Source organism: Musca vetustissima, unplaced genomic scaffold (assembly GCF_032173495.1).
Source record: "Musca vetustissima isolate MV318-11 ecotype Yass unplaced genomic scaffold, APGP_CSIRO_Mvet_v1 utg7762, whole genome shotgun sequence".
Taxonomy (NCBI): Eukaryota; Metazoa; Arthropoda; class Insecta; order Diptera; family Muscidae; genus Musca; species Musca vetustissima.
In genome coordinates, this window is record NW_026887718.1 from 631,957 (window position 1) to 649,640 (window position 17,684).

At 33.6% G+C, this 17,684-nt stretch overlaps 2 protein-coding genes across 2 annotated transcripts; one reads left to right on the forward strand and one right to left on the reverse strand.

The window, feature by feature from the left end:
* Positions 1 to 707: 707 nt before the first annotated feature.
* Positions 708 to 5,450, reverse strand: LOC133335414 (uncharacterized). Its single transcript, XM_061543685.1, has 9 exons — positions 5,079 to 5,450; positions 3,174 to 4,708; positions 2,933 to 3,109; positions 2,474 to 2,843; positions 2,210 to 2,415; positions 1,765 to 2,146; positions 1,570 to 1,706; positions 1,336 to 1,506; positions 708 to 867 (listed from the first exon to the last, which is right to left on the reverse strand). Exons 1-9 carry the CDS (start codon positions 5,448 to 5,450, stop codon positions 711 to 713), a joined length of 3,507 nt encoding a protein of 1,168 aa, XP_061399669.1. The 3' UTR covers positions 708 to 710.
* A 4,052-nt stretch (positions 5,451 to 9,502) lies between these two features.
* On the forward strand, positions 9,503 to 16,921 carry LOC133335424 (uncharacterized). The gene is made up of 11 exons (XM_061543695.1): positions 9,503 to 9,588; positions 9,864 to 10,062; positions 11,020 to 11,109; positions 11,226 to 12,295; positions 12,366 to 12,563; positions 14,661 to 14,773; positions 14,828 to 15,255; positions 15,499 to 15,630; positions 15,697 to 16,515; positions 16,576 to 16,704; positions 16,766 to 16,921. The coding sequence occupies exons 1-11, from the start codon at positions 9,503 to 9,505 to the stop codon at positions 16,919 to 16,921; spliced, it is 3,420 nt and encodes a 1,139-aa protein (XP_061399679.1).
* Positions 16,922 to 17,684: the final 763 nt, after the last annotated feature.

Genomic DNA, 17,684 nt, shown 5'->3' on the forward strand with positions numbered 1-17,684 from the left:
ATTTTAATGGTTGGGAGCCATAACTAAACCTACACTACATTCATATTAGTTTTTATATTTGCATAAAATTACTTAGATGTTTTTATTATAATTTATTGTTTTTGGCCTTAAAAGCCAAAAATAAATGTCTGTCATCTCAAAAATAACCTGTAATAGCCGAAAACAAATTATTCATAAACTGTAGGATCGTCAGCAAAAAAGCCAATACGTCGTACGTCAAAAGTTTGACATGTGGAGAATTTATCCTTCTGATTTTTTAAGAGCTATCCCCAAGAGGAATTTTCCACACCTAGATCATGTGGTCGATTTTGTGACATAGTGTAATTAAAAAAACTTCTTACGATACAATGATTCGGAATAGCTTGGAATGAAGTTTATAGCAACTTTATTGATATGAACTACTATGAACTACGACGACCATAATCACAATTAATTTATACATTACATATAAGGATACAATAAGGCTACGATGAACAGACATGTAACAAACATTTTTCTTAGGTTTATCCATGCGCTTTCAAGTTATTTCAAAATCTACAATTCTCAGGACGCACTGCTGCCTTCCTCGGGCATTTTTGGATATCCAATATGTTGTGATCCTTCGGCTCTCTTCTCAAAATAACTCTTTTATTGATATTAACATTACAATTAGTTTTCAAAAAATAAAAACAATATAAAAAATGCTACTAATGTAGTTTAAAATATTTAGGTTACGCAATTTGTACAATATGTTGTTTGCAATATTCCCACATGAATAGAGCACCGGTTACGTGTACGTTCAATGAACGTACTTGTCCGAATTGTGGTATTTCCACAGCATGATCTAAAAGTCCCAACAATGTAGGCGGTATTCCATCTTTTTCATGTCTGAAAGAAAAATAAAAAAATAATAAAAATCATTGAACTTTTTAGAATAGAATATTCGTTATGGAAAATGGCGCAGAAATTGAAAACAATCTATAACACAGAATACTGTTGATTTTGAAGTATAGATGGTGCAGATGTAATAGCGAGTACAGATAGATAAATTTGAATTTATATAGCAAAGACTCACACCGTGTATATTATAACAGATGCTTTATAGTACATTATAACATATGCTGTACCTGCACTATTTCAGATAATATTTTATTTGTTATACTAACCATCAAGCTGTTATATATTTGGATTCACGTCTTTGCTAATTAACTTCACTTTTATCTTACGCTCATTAACTGTTTTCATTTTTTGGAACAGCGACATCAAATATCTAACTGTATAACATCTTAACGAGGTTATTATAGATAATCTCGACTTTCTGAGGAAATGTTATTAATTTCATGTTGTTGATCTTACCCCAATAGTAAAATACACTTCTCAGGAAATTGGAATTTCACAAAATTTTCGCTATTCGACGTTTGTTCGGCACCTACAACAGCAAAGCCTTCCTTCTGCTTTTCAATGATAAACTCCCTTAAATCATTTGCTTTGACTTCAACGATGTTAAGAGATTTTTCTGCTGTCATACTGTAAAAATACCGAAATATTAATACATACGCGTTTACATTACAAATTTGTCAATTAAATTACCTTAGATTTTTAAAATCACTCTTTTCAATATCTTTCTTCGAGTCCATAATAAGATTATGAATACCCAAAACTTCACAGGTACGTGCAATTCCGCCTAAATTTGGCAATTTGTCAATGAGACTTGCAATAACATACATCTGTAATTTCAAATTATTATGTTTCGTACTTAAAAAAATTATAAATTTTTTTTTTTACCTGGCAATGATTTTGTTTCGGGGGATACACCAATAGATTACTGTGTTCTAAAATGTCATTGGAAGGATTCATTTTTCGTTGAACTTGATTACTGCTGGTTATTTCGTTCTCTAAATTCTCGTCCATGTTTCGAACGACCTTTTTTGAAAATGCGTTCTTACAGCTTAAAAGCGTTACATCGAAATCATCTTGCCAACGATAATAGTCAAAAGTTCGAACAATTTCATCATATGGAGAATTAGTTACATATAAAACGATATCCCACATCTTAGAGGGATCTTCGAATTTATACAAGTAAAGGCGTAAGTCATTGCAGTGCTCTTCTAATTTTCCTCGCGTTGCTACCTCTATTGATTGCAAGAGTTGAGACCCATACGTTAACCTGTATAATACAATAAGTAATATTAAATGTAATATAAATAAAATTAAGGTTCGCCACACATACTCGTGGAATCCTTTTTCATTTAAAAGTTTCGTTAATATCAATTGGGCAAACAGTCGTGTATGAAAATTGGCACCCATAGTTAAGGCCATCAAATTCATAATGATTGTGTTCTTGTCATCATAGCTTAAGTCCGTCGTTCGCCACATGCAAAATGTAAATAGTGATGATAAAATGGACACCTGTTGGCTTGATGTTAAGCTGTGTGCCTGTAATCAAATGAAAGTTAATATCGCATTTTTGTTGTACAGCGTCGAGTCGCGTTACCTCTGTTAATTTTTTAAGAAATACATCCTTGCGAATTTCCCGGGTTCCCACAATGTATTCATAGAAATAACTTATATTTAGCTGATTATTTTCGTCCAAAAGAATTGACCACAACTGATCTAGCAAACTATCGCTGATACATTCACATTTCATAATGGTCTTGGCAAATCCCAGAGCGATTCTCATTTTTAAACGGTGTTCAGTAGAATTTGCAAAATATCGTGATTTCTTTTTGGAAATCGCCTTGTGGTGTTCTACCAAGTGTAAAAGGTAGTTGGCATCGCCAAACGAGGATAATTGATGTAACCAGAGATTTCTCATTATATTGTTGGGTCTTCCAAAATATCTCTCTCGGTAGGATTCTTCAATTCTACGATAGATTTGGTATTTTTGAACATTATTTTATTTACAGCCAAAATTGTCTGAATTTGGAGTATCAGTTTGATATACGAAACATACCTGGAGTCGCCCTTCTTAACATCATCACAGCCATAATTCCACATCCCAAACTTAGGATTGTACAGCAGGTTGAGCTGACAAGTGTATAATAGAGTAGGACGCTTATCAAGAAAGTACATCACATATTCTTCACACAATTTATTCTTCTCCAAATATTTATGTACCTTCAATTCTGACCTTAAAATATAGAAATAAAGTATATGTATGATATCAATCGAATCAATTGAAAATTCAAACTTACGCGTAGTCTATTTCTTTAAATGCTGCCATTTGATCAACTAAACTAGTTATGACCCAATGGCTTAATATTTTCTTAGTTGCATCCAGGAGAGAACAAATGCTTTGAATTATTTTCTCTGTTAGCTCATGATTGAAAATAATTCTGAACGTATCTTCGTTTACATCGTCAAAAGTCTTTAAGTTATGGACATAAAATGCTATTGCCGAAAGAAGTTGTTGATCATATTCGTTTCTATCGCTTGTATCGCGGCAGTACATGTATTCCTCGATCTTTATGTTATATAACTTGGAGAATTCTTGTAATTTGTTCATACTGCAAAAGTTAAAATGGAATGGTAAGTATTTTAGCCAACCATGCAGCGCAACAGGCAGTTTGTTGAAAAATGCCACGAAGTCATCATAATTTGTGTACTCAATATTTGAGACTAGTATTTCATAGAAACGTCCCATAAACAAATTAGCAGTTTCGTTGTCCTCCAAAGTATTCACTTTGGAATATAAATTTTTAAAAACGCCATAGTGATCGGTGGCGTTGCAAAGAGTTTCGACATAATTCACGTACTCCCTTAATGTCATGTCCTCTATAATTTTCTCAAAAATCTTATTTGCCATCAACAATGTCGTTTGTCGTATCTGATAATCTTGTAGGGCACGTACTCTAGAGGCAATTTTTATAACATGATCATAAGTTACAACTTTGGGGGTAATGTTTGTGTTTTCCGCTAAAATTGTCAATATGTTGTGCATGGGTACGGATTTCCAATTTATGTCACCAATTACTTCAAAGAGGCTGGTTAAATCTCCTTGAAAAAATTTCATAAAATATTCCCGGCTTATAAAATAACCTTCACAGTTATACAGCATATTGGAATTACAAGCATCCAGAAGTTGTCTCAACACTTCAACATTCAGTTCGCAACAGGTAAAGGCATTTAAAAAGTACTCGATAGACCATCGTATAACCAAACTATTTTTATGGGTTAGAATTCTGACAAACAATATATCCATCCATGATGATGGTACTACTTTGCTGCTAACTAAATCGCCCAAATTATCCAGGGATGGCAATATCAAATGCGACTGATTCTCTTCTAAATTTTCTAATATGGTTACGTACGTTACCCAGAATCGTTCAATTTTCTGCCGGTGTTCCGAAGAAATTAATGCATTATTTTCATTTTGTGATACCATCAAAAGCGAATTGATTATTTTCTTCAGTAAATAGTAGCCACATTTACGATCTTCTCTTTGGCTAGACTCTAATAGGGACTGTGTTGTAGATACCACGACGGGATCGCAATATAAATCCGGTCGAATGCTACAAAAATCATCAAATAGTTGCATTAGTATATCGACATGAATTTTTCTCTGAACGGTGATGGTTTTTAAACATTCCAGTAGATTTGTTAAAATGGTTTTTATTAAATCGGTATTATCTGCGGAGGCCTTAATATATAATCGAATGCATGCTATAATATTGGCAACCAATTTTCTGTCAGCTACTCTTGGCAAATGGTTTGCTAACATTGCGAAGACCTGCAAAATGAAGAGAAAGTGGCTTTTTAGATTTTATTTCTATTTACAAATTTTCAAAATTAAACCTAATAAGTTCACAAATGAAAAACTATTCCATATATTTCCCTTAATTTTACAAGCAAAATGGGAGGGAGCTAATTTATTTCGTTTTATTATTACATTCATATTTTACCGATATCGATGAGATGTGTCTATGTTGAACAAGGTGATTATATGTGGGCTTGGGAGGAAAACATCGAACTCGCTTTACATATCCTAAACATATTTTCCTACGGACGAATTTCAGATAAGTAAAATTCAAAATACCCCCACATCCTGTAGCGAATTTTTGAAAACACTCGTATAGGAAATATTCCTAGTTCATACATACCTTGGAATTAATTGTAATTTCTTTACTATCACGTATATTTAATGAATATAGAACCTGATGAATTATCTGTATCACTATCATCAAGTCTTGTTCCGTTTCCTTATGATCTTCATAGAAAGCATCAAGTCTGAGGCCAACATCACAATTGATATAGTCTTGGCGAACATAGCGGCAAAGATTGAAGTGTATAAAATGCAATATTGTCTTTAGATTTGAAATGTTTCGATATGATTCGAAGTTCTTTTCCAGCTTTTCGAAGAGACCATCGATGGGAACAGACATTGGAAGTGACAATCCATTCATATTTAAATCCGCATCCAGACACTTGCTTTCACTATTTGTTGAATTATTTGATATTTCAGTAGCGCTCATCCTGTTTCCAAAAACCTGCACGTTTCAAATCGTTAATTCACAATGGCCAACAATCCACGATGGTACGGCAGTTTATTACGAATAGAGATCAAAATAAAAAAAGCAAAGGAATTGTTTAGAATGAGACAAACCAGAAATAGAAATCGATTACTGCTAATCGATTTTCAAATGAAAATGAAATATAACAGCCTTATGCCATGTTCTGACGGGCATTCGAAGAACGTAGTCCGCACTCAGAATTAAGGGCTAAGCAGAATGCTCGCGTTGAGCCATCCGTCGCGTTATATGTTATCGAAAATACAAAAACCACAAGGATAACATATAACGCGACGGATGGCTCAACGCGAGCATTCTGCTTAGCCCTTTACGTACATGAATTAATTTGTTGTTTCTCCTTTTACACTGAAATCTCAACTTATTTGTGTGTATTACATATGAATTTAAATAAAAAAAAACTATTCTCTTCATTTTTTTATTCTGAATATAGTAAGAACTCATATCTAAATACCTTTCATTCATGTTTTCCATTTTTTCTGAAAATGTTGTTGTTTTTAATACATTTTTATATTCTCTCAAATCAAATGTCACATATAACATTTTGGAGAATTTTTTGAGTTTCCCCACATTTGTTTCTTGTTTTGTACGCTAATTAGAACCAAGGGAAAAGAAATGCATATTGCATTATGTAGAAAACAAAATTTACATTCTGCTGCATACATATATAAAATCTATACAATTTATTACTTTTCATTCATCATTTTCAATTTTTCTAAAAAAGTTTAAAAATTGTATAAATATTTTCATGCTGTCAAAATTAATTTATTTTCGATAAATACTCTCAATTGTAAGGGATGGGACAAATTTCTTGGTTATTCAGAGAGTGATTCGACTTGAACAACGTACAAAAGTCGGTGTTCGCTCAGACAATTTTATATGGGGAACTAAGTAATTACTTCATAATTAAGGGCCGAACAACGAATGAGAGAGCGAACGCCGCTCGTCTGTACATTGCATTACCTAAAATTCAACTAGCTCGTTCGACGTTTTTCACCACAAAAGTAGAACACATATATTTATATGAATGTTACCGAAATACGTCGAACGTACAAAATTTAAAGTTGAACAATTTCAACTATGACAGAACTTATTTTTCATTTTTTTCTTTTGTTGAAAACAAAAACAAAACATTCTGGAAATTGCGGTTTGTATTATTTGCTTGAAGATATGGATTCGACGTATTTGGGTAATACGCCGTACACAACATTTTGCCATGGTGGGGAAGTTGAATATTTTTGTACGCCCCGTCGGATTTTAGGTAACGTTGTAACAGTAGGTATGTTCGAGAACTAATTTGTGACTTTTATCAATTTTGGCCTGTTCCCGTACTACAAGAATCTAAAATTTTGTTATCCTAGTAAAAATTTCACATACTTGCCGGTTTTGGAACAAACCAATTATGTAAACACTAGTAATACTTTCCAAATGTATGTCGAATCTAATTCAATGCGTTGCGTGCTAAAATTCTCATCTTTATAGAGCTTGTTGAATAGAAAACGGCGAAAGAGAAAAAATCATTTTTTTATTTGTCGTATAGAAACACATTTTTTCAATACGTTTCTTTGATAAGATATTTTAAATTTGTATGCTGTTCTGGTTGGTATTTCGCAATTAAAAAGTTGATAGCAAAATAATACTAAAGGCATAAGCATAACAATGAATACGTTGAGCCTTCGCGTTAATTGTCGAAAATACAACAACTCCAAGGGAACGGTAACACCAACGCTTGATATGCGTTGCACATCGGATTTAAATATATTTTAACTTTTTCGCGCGTAACACTATCATTGTGTGGAGCCCTTAATACATGAATTCGCATCCTGTTAGTCATATGTTCTTTTCCAGAACTTTTTTCATAGTAAAACCACTTAAAGGGAAAAATGTCAAAGTCGCTCTCAGAGTTAAAAATCATACAAAATGTTCTGGAATGGAAAACCTGTTTACCATTTTTACTCGGTCAACTTCCTCGAGTAAAAAGTTTACAAATAGAAACCCATCTTGAATTTGACTAAACAATTTACTAGTTTTGTGGGTACAAGAACGGGTTTCAAGTAAAAAGTTGGAAAACTTGTTAAATTAGTAGAATATTTTAGGTTCTAGAATGGGACGCTTATTACACATACATACATTCATTAAACGAAAATTTGTTATCATTGTATATTCTTGAAGGTACTGGAACAGGGCAATTATTTTCTCATATTCTTCCTCAGTTCGAAGGGGTATTAAATAAGGTTTACGCATCAGATACAACAACAAATTTTTTGTAATAGAAATTAATTTGTCATGTTGACAATTAGTTTATGACAAAAATAAACAAAAACAATTATTCATTTCATTTTATTCATTTTTGTCAATAACACTTCTTGAATTCTGAGGAATAATTTGATCTGTTCCCCTACTACACGAATCTACTAGATTTTACTATTTTCTTCACTATCATAAAGGAAAAATCGCTATCGAAGTAAAAAGGAAACATACCAAAAGGGAAAGCGAAAACAATTTCGATAAATAAGGGATTCTTTCAGATCTATAAAAGCGAATTTACATATAACATTTAATCATGATTAAAGGCTGAATCAGGGTTTATTTTCTTAATCAGGCTAAATTTACCATGATTTACCACACAAATTTAAATCATCGTGCAGCAGGATTTATTTTAAATCATGATCGAAATCATGATACTACTGAGATGCAACGCGGGTTTTGTACGAAAAAATACAACTCTCTCACAATGTACCAAAATTTGCAACTGTTTTTACATGCCGTTTGTTTTTAAATTTAACGGCTGACAAATACGAAAATGACAGATCAAAGGAAAATAAAAATTAATTATAGAATTTTTGTGTTTTTAGGCGTTTTTTTACTTTCCAAACGATCACATTATTGCAAAAACATTTCCATTGTGGTAATTCTTCTATTCTTTTTCAAATTGCAAACAAATATTTTTGGCGCAAATTAATAATATTGTATGTATACTAACAAACATCAGCTGATCGGCATTTAGATCATGATTAAGGGTATGTGTAAACAATTAGGGTGTATTTCTGGATTTCGTTAATCGAGTCGATTTAAAATCGTATATGTAAATGTACTTTAACACTTGGTCGGTTCTCGTACTGCAACTTTTTACTACGATAGCAAATTTTCCTTTATTGGTCTGTTCCCGTACTGCAAGAATCTACTAGACTTTACTATTTTCTTCGATAACATAAAGGAAAATTAGTTATCGTAGTAAAAAGTAGTAGATTCTTGCAGTACGGGAACAGACCATATGATATCGAAAAAATAGTAAAAATAGTAGATTCTTGCAATACGGGAACAGACCAAGTATTTTATTGTGATTAATTACTGATGATGTTACCTTTGATGTGTTCCCGTACTGCAATAATCCACAAATTTTTACTATTTTCTTCGATATCATAAAGAAAAAATTGCTATCTTGTAAAAAAATTGCAGATTCTTGTAGTACGAGAACAATCCACTTATTAAATCTGTCTTGCTTTCAACTGTTGTTGATAAATTGTCGTGTCGCCGACACACTTAACCGATAAGCTCCCATACCCTTATCGATATTTTTGTTTTTTGTGGAATTTTATCGTTTTTTTATACATTACTGATATCGACACTTTTGTCTGCCCTATCGTTAATCTACAACAGCAATTCACCGAAGGAAAATTTCTTTTCATTATAAATTGAAATTGTAGTTTTTATTGTAGGCGAAAAAATTATAAAAAATAAAAAATTGAAGTGAATAATACTAAAAAAGATCCCCAGTAACAGTTTGAAAATAAGGAGTGCAGCTTTGTTGGTGTTTGCAGAATGAAACAATGACGTAAAACCAGAAAGAGTCATGAAGAAGAAGCATTTGTAAAAAAATTAGCAAAATAAATAGAGAAACCCTAGAGTTTCGTTAATCAATGCATTCTTATAGCAGGAAAAACAGTGGAAAATCTCAGATTTAAACTAAATAAGGAAAACCAAACACTCCCAAGGAGATGAGCAAACCAAGCACCGACTCCGACAGTTCGGAGGAGTTTTTCGATGCAGAGGATTCGACACCTAATCGATTGTCAACATTAAGGTAAAGTAGCTTGTGACAAAAATATACAATCACTGTGCGACAACACACATCCACCCATTCATGCCTGAGTGATTTAGCAAGTGTTTGAATGTGTGTTCATTTATTTAATTACATACAAATGTACTATGTACGCATTCCAAACGTATGTGACTTAGCTGACCGACAACGAGATTGACCACAGATGTAATTGCACGTCACGGAGAAGAAAAAAAAAAACAAAACAAAACAAAAACAGCAACAATATTCACTTATGTATATCATGTTTTTTATTTCAGTCGCAAATCTATTATTGACACGACACAAACTCAAGAGTTCATATATCCTGATCCAGCAGTTAGAGTGCAAGCCTCTTCAGACAGCGATGCCACACCCATTGGCGCAGTTACTCCAGCTACCAGCAGTCCCAGCAGTAGTTTGAGTGCTCGCGGTAACAAGCAAGAAGTTTTCGTTGAACCAAAACCAGTGCAGGCCACTGTAAGTAATTCAATATATTAAATAAAACATTCTTCAATTGTAGACATATAGGTAGATGTGTATATGAACATCTATGGTTAGTAAATTAGCACAACATTTATTGTTTTCTGTAACCTTGTCAATTTTGTTCTTATTGTATAATAAGAATTTGAGTGGAACACTTTATTGTTGAATCTTTTTCTAAACTCTTATTTTAAAAAATCTGGGTTAAAATATTAACATATCTCTTCTTCGAATTATATTTTGTGAAAGGCTTTATATTTCCAACAGTTTTCGGCGATATGTATGCCTATGATGGCGCTATCACCATCTAATGCGTTAATATTCACGATTTAAAGGCTAAACTAAATAAACTAATGTTAAAGATACGGAAACTTAATTATGCTGTTCCAGTCTAAAATTTCTTCTTTAGCGACACACATGCAACCTATTTGTATTTAACTCTCGTGTTATCATAATTATCATTTAGTAATGGCGGGGAGCCATCATTGCGAAACATCCGTCGTGGACCTCTCGTTGATGAAAAATAAATTGAATTAAATTGAAAACAGGGTAGTGCTCGAAACCATAATCGGCTGTTGTTTAGGACAGTGAGAGACAACTTAGGAATCAAAAATATACCCTTTAGGCACACCTAAGACCTGATATAGAGATATTTTCTATGTCCCTAGATAAATGTACTGAAATACTGATGTATGTTCGTCCAATTCAATGTAATTTCTAATTAACTAAATTTTTCCTTATGATTGTTTTTATGATAATAAATTTCCCCTCATTCATTTATGCATTTTGTACAAATCTTCTAATCTTCTCTATTTATACACATTGATTATTTATTTGATTGTTTTATTATTTTTTTTTTCATGTACACCATTCACCTTGTGATTGTCTTCAATTTGCCCATCGATATTTCCAAAATTTTGTATTAAACCACAAACATCTGAATTGTCCTAACAGTATGGTAGACAGCGTTTTGATGAGTTGCGTCAGTGCATGCAAAACGACGAAGATGATAATCCGGGAAATACATTAACACCTGATTCTCAGGTACCTATATAATCGGGTCGAACGAAAATTTTAATGTATCTTTAATTTTCTTCTTTGTTTCGTTTGTTGCCATTTAATTTTTCTTTTTCTTCTGAATCTACGAATTGGAAAAATAGAATAGTTCAACAGATGGGGTTTTTGCCAATCGGCCGACACACCCCTTTAAGGTGGTCGAAAAAGATGCCATGAGTGTACAGAGCATGACATCGTTGGGGCGAGTTGGTCGAATTTTGGCCGGGAGCATTGACCCGTCATCAATGAGCATTGACCGTGAATATTTTGCCAATACAAGCAGTAGCCAGCAACAGCAGCAGCTTCAACAGCAAATTGCGCAACAACAGCAGCGGTTACAACAACATCAATTGGCAAATAGTGGTTCGTCGTCAACCATTAATAGCATAAAATCGGCGAGCGTACCGCCTGGCCACACAGAAGCTAGTAGCAGTCGTGCATCTGCTCCGCCGGGTGCAACTGCTTCGATGTCTGAAAGTGTAACATCAACCTTTGATAAACCGGTGACACTTCAAGAGCCCGATGTCATTGCTAGCACTAAATTGGCCCATTCTAAAACTACCGATTCAATAACGTCAAGTGGCCCCATAGCTCCACCGAGACGCAAAAAGAAATCGAAGAAGGGGTCTACGAGTTCATCGGAACATTTTAATATGAATGATGGTATGCGACTGCAAGCACCAGATACCGATACCGACAGTGATACTCGTTCTGTGAAGAGCGTCCGAGATGTTCAGCAGCGACTGCGAGATGATTTGGTGAAGGAAATCGAAAAGAGTTGGAATGAGACAAGTTCCTTGCAGAATAGTGTGTCCGGAGGAAGTTGCAGTGGAGCTACTGGCGCAATATGTGCTGGTACTGGTAGCGGCGGTAGTGGCAGTGGTATAACTACGTCAGCTACAATGCCCATGACGTTAGGTGGTCTTAGTGCCTTAGGCGGTAATGTTTCCTCGGCCTGTTCGTCCGGTAATGTGTCCAGCAATACCGTTGTATCTGCATCAGGCACATCTCTAAGTCAAATATCGACATGTAATGCACGCCCCGTTACAACAGCAGCCATAGGTGGTTCTATAAACCGCATTTCGCATTCGTTGGGAAACAGTTCCACATCAGTTTACTCCAAGCCTAGTCCGTCTAATTCTGCAAAAAGTAATTCAGCCCCGGGACGAGTAAGGTCAGTATTGTTGAATTAATAAAAAATGCTTTAATTTTTTCGTAATTACTAAATATTCAATTCTCTGCAGTTCCATCGATCCATCACAAAGTTTAAATCTCTATAAAGCTACCCAAGGTGGCTATGTGGTCAAACCGCGAGATGAACAATCCAATAAGGCTGAAGGTCCAACACAAGAAGAAATTGAACGTATTGAACGTATATTTAATGATAATACTCCTAGACCCAAATTGGGTACGGGTTCCAATAGTTTAGGAAGTGCAACAAGGTGAGTTTATTAAAAAAAATTTAGTATAATCACCTTATTACGGATGGCGTAGTCGTGTTGAAAATTTGGCACTGTCGCTTTTATACGACAAATCGGTATTAAGAAAAGCGTTACAATACGCCAAATCTGTCGTGAACGATTTTTTTGACGACAGCATACAAAAATATATAAAAATGTGTTAAAATTGCATTTTAAAAATATTTACTGATTAACTGTTACATTCATCTTTATTTTATTGCATTACACTATATTCATAAGAATTACAATTACCACAAAAATTAATTAGAAAACAAACAAAATTACATAGTTTTTCCAATACAATATAAAAAGGGTTTTAAAAGAACAATTTTTTGATTTGGTTTTGTAACAGAGTAAAAGAAAAATCTATTACAATATTTGGCGTTGTCGAAAATTTTACATAATACCGACCAAAAACGACTACGACAACGCAATGGACTACGCCTACGAGAGCTGCCGTACAACGACTACGCCTACCGAAATAAGGGTGAATATTTCATATAGAAATTACCAACATGATTAAATATATATAATATGTTGTTGTTATACGTTGAGTTGTTTTCCAAAATGAGATATCAAAATTAAATGAAACACATCCTCAATATACTACTTAAGGATCTCTCAATAAGACAAAAAAGAAATACAATGAATAAATTAAAAAAAAAAAAAACAATTCGTCACGCATCAATTAAGAAATGTCAGAAGGGTTGCAATCCCATCATTTTCTTTTTTATTCGTGTGAAGGTAATTCCTATCCTTCAAGCATTAAAGCACGCATTTCTGGGTTGCATATTTCGAAATATGTTATGATAGTGTTACTCGCTGAATTCAATGGTAACAGGGCGGGTATATGACATAATTTTCAAACATTATTACCATTTATAAATAGTAGTTTATAGATTAAACAGAAACTAATTTTATTTCTATCAATACCAATTTGGTGCATCGAAAATCCTGATTCGTAGGAAACACTTTTCAATGTGATACTTCTTCACCAATTTAGAATTACAAAATTTGCATATTAGACGGCATTTCCAATGGTATACATGTTCTCATAATAACATTTTTTTTATTTTCTGTTCGCTGTACATCTTCGGAGATTGAGTTAATCAACAATTAGTCATGAAAGTAACAACAACATTCTATTTTATTTTGAAATAAATGAACTTTAGCAGCAAATACAAATATGTATTATTTTGTTTGTTTACAGCAATCTATTCGATATATTCATTGTTTATAGATTGACAACCTTAGTAAATAAGCCATGGTGTTTACGAATCAAGTTGGTGTTGTCTTTATTTTATTTATAATTTTAATTATATTTACATTAGAGCTAAATTTGTTGTTTGGTTAATTTCAATCATTATTAATTTATTTGAATTGACTTTATATAAAAAAATAATTTCTTTATTTATGACTCAGTTCTCATTATAGTTCGGTTGAGTGTTTATAAAAAATGGGGGATGCCAAATAAATTTATTTCAAAGGACTGAGTATAACAAAGCCTAATTTGATTATTCAAATCTGTATCGCTATAAATAACAATTTTACTTCACGTTATTAAGAACGGGCTTAATAAGCACCTATCCAATATGTTTAATGAACCGCGAAACATAATGATGCGTCTGGCCGGTTAGTATAAAATACTTGGCTTTATTCTATAAAAATATTATATGTGAATTTCATGGTCCACGATGCTTTTCGTTTATAGACTTTTTGGTGGAGTTTCATTTCATACATCTGAAAGATTTGAAAACGAACACCAGGCAATATTTATTTATTTTTAACAATAAATCTTTTAGTTGTGGAAGTTACATGAGAACTGAGTTATAACTAAAAGAAGATTAATTATTTAAAAAAAAAACTAAAGTTCATTTAGCTAAAGTAGTCAATCATCCTCCTATACTATAAATTTCATTTTTATGGAATCTGAAATTTCATATATAATAAAAATGAACTCTTCACTACATATTATGTCATTATGCACCCCAAATGAAAATACAGATGCAATGCTTTGTATGTTGATATTTTGTCTAAAACAATTTCGATAACCATTACGAACTTGCGGGTTTATTGCAGATACCCTTCCCTGGTATACCGATCCAGTGGCGATAAGGAACGACGAAAATCTGCTGGCGATGAAGACGTTCTAAAACAGATGAATATCGATGTTCGCATACGAACTAATTCGGGTAAGCAATTATCAGATATTGAGATACTTGAACAAGTGCCAGTGACGAATCTAGAGACGGGTGTTACAATACCATTGTCTGAAGTGAAACCACCACCAGTACCAGAAGGATGGAATCCCTTGTCTTTGCATATTCTCAAGCTGACATCACATTTGGAAGTGACACAAAAGGAATCGGATGATGAGAGTGTCATTGGCATACCGCCGAGCAGTGAAGGCCAGCCACAGGAGGAAGATGAAGGTGAGACCGAAGATGGTAGTCGTTTGAAAAAGAAAACAGCCAAAATTAAACGATTTTTCGGTTCAACTATGCGTAAAACTGTTGATAAGGCAAAATCACTCGCCTCGGAAGTGTCGCATGCACGACACAAAGAAGACGTGGCTGATATTGTGGATGTAATGAATCCGGAGCAGAATATTAAAATTAAAGCATCGTCAACAAATAAAGGACCCTATGAATTTACAAAATTACAACATGTACAGGTATGTTTGAAATAATTTTTGGGAATTATTTATGTTTAATTTTAAAACATGTGTCTTGCCCTTTGCAATTGATAAAATATTTACCTGTAGGAAAAACCCTTATTTTTGGTTAATTATTTCCCTGCAAATTAATAAATCTGAATAAAAAAAAAATTCAATGAAACAAAACATATTTCCCTATTAATAAATCTAAAAAAAAAAAATTCAAGAAACAAAACCATATAAACATTTTATTTATTTTAGGACTTATCAGGCGAACATACTGGCGCTGTTTGGTGTATGAAATTCAGTTCGTGTGGACGTTTATTAGCAACAGCTGGCCAAGATAAAGTTCTGCGCATTTGGGTCCTCAAAGATGCCTATCCTTTCTTCCAAGTAAATATAACAAAAAAATAAGCGCTTAGCATTCTTATTACAGTTCATTTGATTTTCTTTAATAAGGATATGCGCACTAAATACAATGCCGATCAGAAATCCTCACCAACACCTTCTCAGGAATCGTTGGTATCTCAACAATCGGCTGAAGATGCCATCGCAATGGCCACTGCTGCCGAGAAATGTACCGGTCCCTTTATGCCGAAATCATTTTGTACCTATAATGGTCATACGTCCGACCTATTGGACGTATCGTGGTCGAAAAATTATTTCATACTCTCCAGTTCGATGGACAAAACAGTCAGACTGTGGCATATATCACGCAAAGAGTGCCTATGTTGTTTCCAACATATTGATTTTGTCACAGCGATTGCATTTCATCCGCGCGATGATCGTTATTTCCTCAGCGGCAGTTTGGATGGTAAATTACGCCTGTGGAATATTCCCGACAAAAAGGTGGCCTTGTGGAACGAAGTCGATGGACAAACTAAACTCATCACAGCCGCTAATTTCTGTCAGAACGGTCAGTTTGCTGTTGTTGGTTCCTATGATGGTCGTTGTATCTTCTACAATACTGACCAATTGAAATATCACACACAAATCCATGTGCGTTCGACGCGTGGTAAGAATCGCATTGGCCGCAAAATAAGTGGCATCGAACCAATGCCGGGTGAAGATAAAATTCTTGTAACGTCGAACGACAGTCGAGTGCGTCTGTACGATTTGAGAGATTTGAATTTGTCATGCAAGTACAAGGGCTATCTGAATGCCTCCTCGCAAATAAAGGCCTCGTTCAGTCATGATGGTAAATATATTATAGCCGGTTCGGAAAATCAATGCATCTATATATGGAAAACCAATCATGATTATTCCAAATTAAGTTCGGTAAGTGAAAAATAAATTCTGTTCAATAAAAAGTGTTTAACAATGGATTTGCAACCTTAGGTACGTCGTGACAGAAGTGATTTCTGGGAAGGTATTAAAGCCCACAATGCCACTGTGACTTGTGCAATATTTGCTCCACATCCTGAAGCCATTATTAAACCAGAACCTGATGAAATTTCCAATGAAAAGGTGATTTTATAGTTAATGTCCTTTCTATTTGTTTCCTTACGACGTGTCTTTCTATTTGTAGCAAACAAACAACCAGCCAGATCCCTTGGTCGAACAACATAAAAAAGGTTGTGGTTATGTTATGATTAGTGCAGATTTCAATGGAGCCATTAAGGTTTTTATTAATAAAACCAAACCGAAACACAGCAGTCTACCCTACACGGCCATAGCAGATTAAAATTGTGATGGAAGAAACGAAATGCGAAGAAATCGTTTAAATTATTAACCATTCTAAATTGTATGCATTCAGATGCATTCGTGTTTATTCTTCTTTGTTAAATATTTTTGTAATTCTTTTAATAATTTCGGAATGTACGTAAAATTACTTGTTTCAAATTATTTAAGTAAATTTAAAGATAAATGAACGAACCGGTTTAACAATAACAATAACTATATAACTTACTAACCGAATTTATTGACAACTTATATACTCTATATGCGTGTGTATGTTTTCTTCTTCTTTTAATATTTTCTTATGTTCACATTTATGTGTATTTGTATATTGTGTTTGTTTTTTCTATTTGCTTCCAAGTTACTTGTGTTTGGATTGTGATTGGCAAACGCTTATCAATAGAGCCATCATGAGCTAATTTTGCTTTGTCGTTTTTCTTTTACCCACAACATGCTTTTGATGTTGTCTAATTGTAGATATGATTTTTTTTGACTACTATATTGTCTGTCACAGTATTTTTCGATTATTGTGTAAAATATTAATTAGTTAAACATTGTACGAAAATAAAATTAAAACATTTTTAATTTTTAGTAGCACTGTAAATGGTTGATTTTTTTTTTTTTGTTTTGTGGGATTTGGGGAGATATCTTCTGAACGACGTTGAGTCGCAGTGATTTAAGAAGCAAAACTGAGTAACTGCAAGTGTTACTCAATGTTGTGATGGATAAGAAAAGGGTCGTACGAGATGTGGAGGATTATGATTTATATT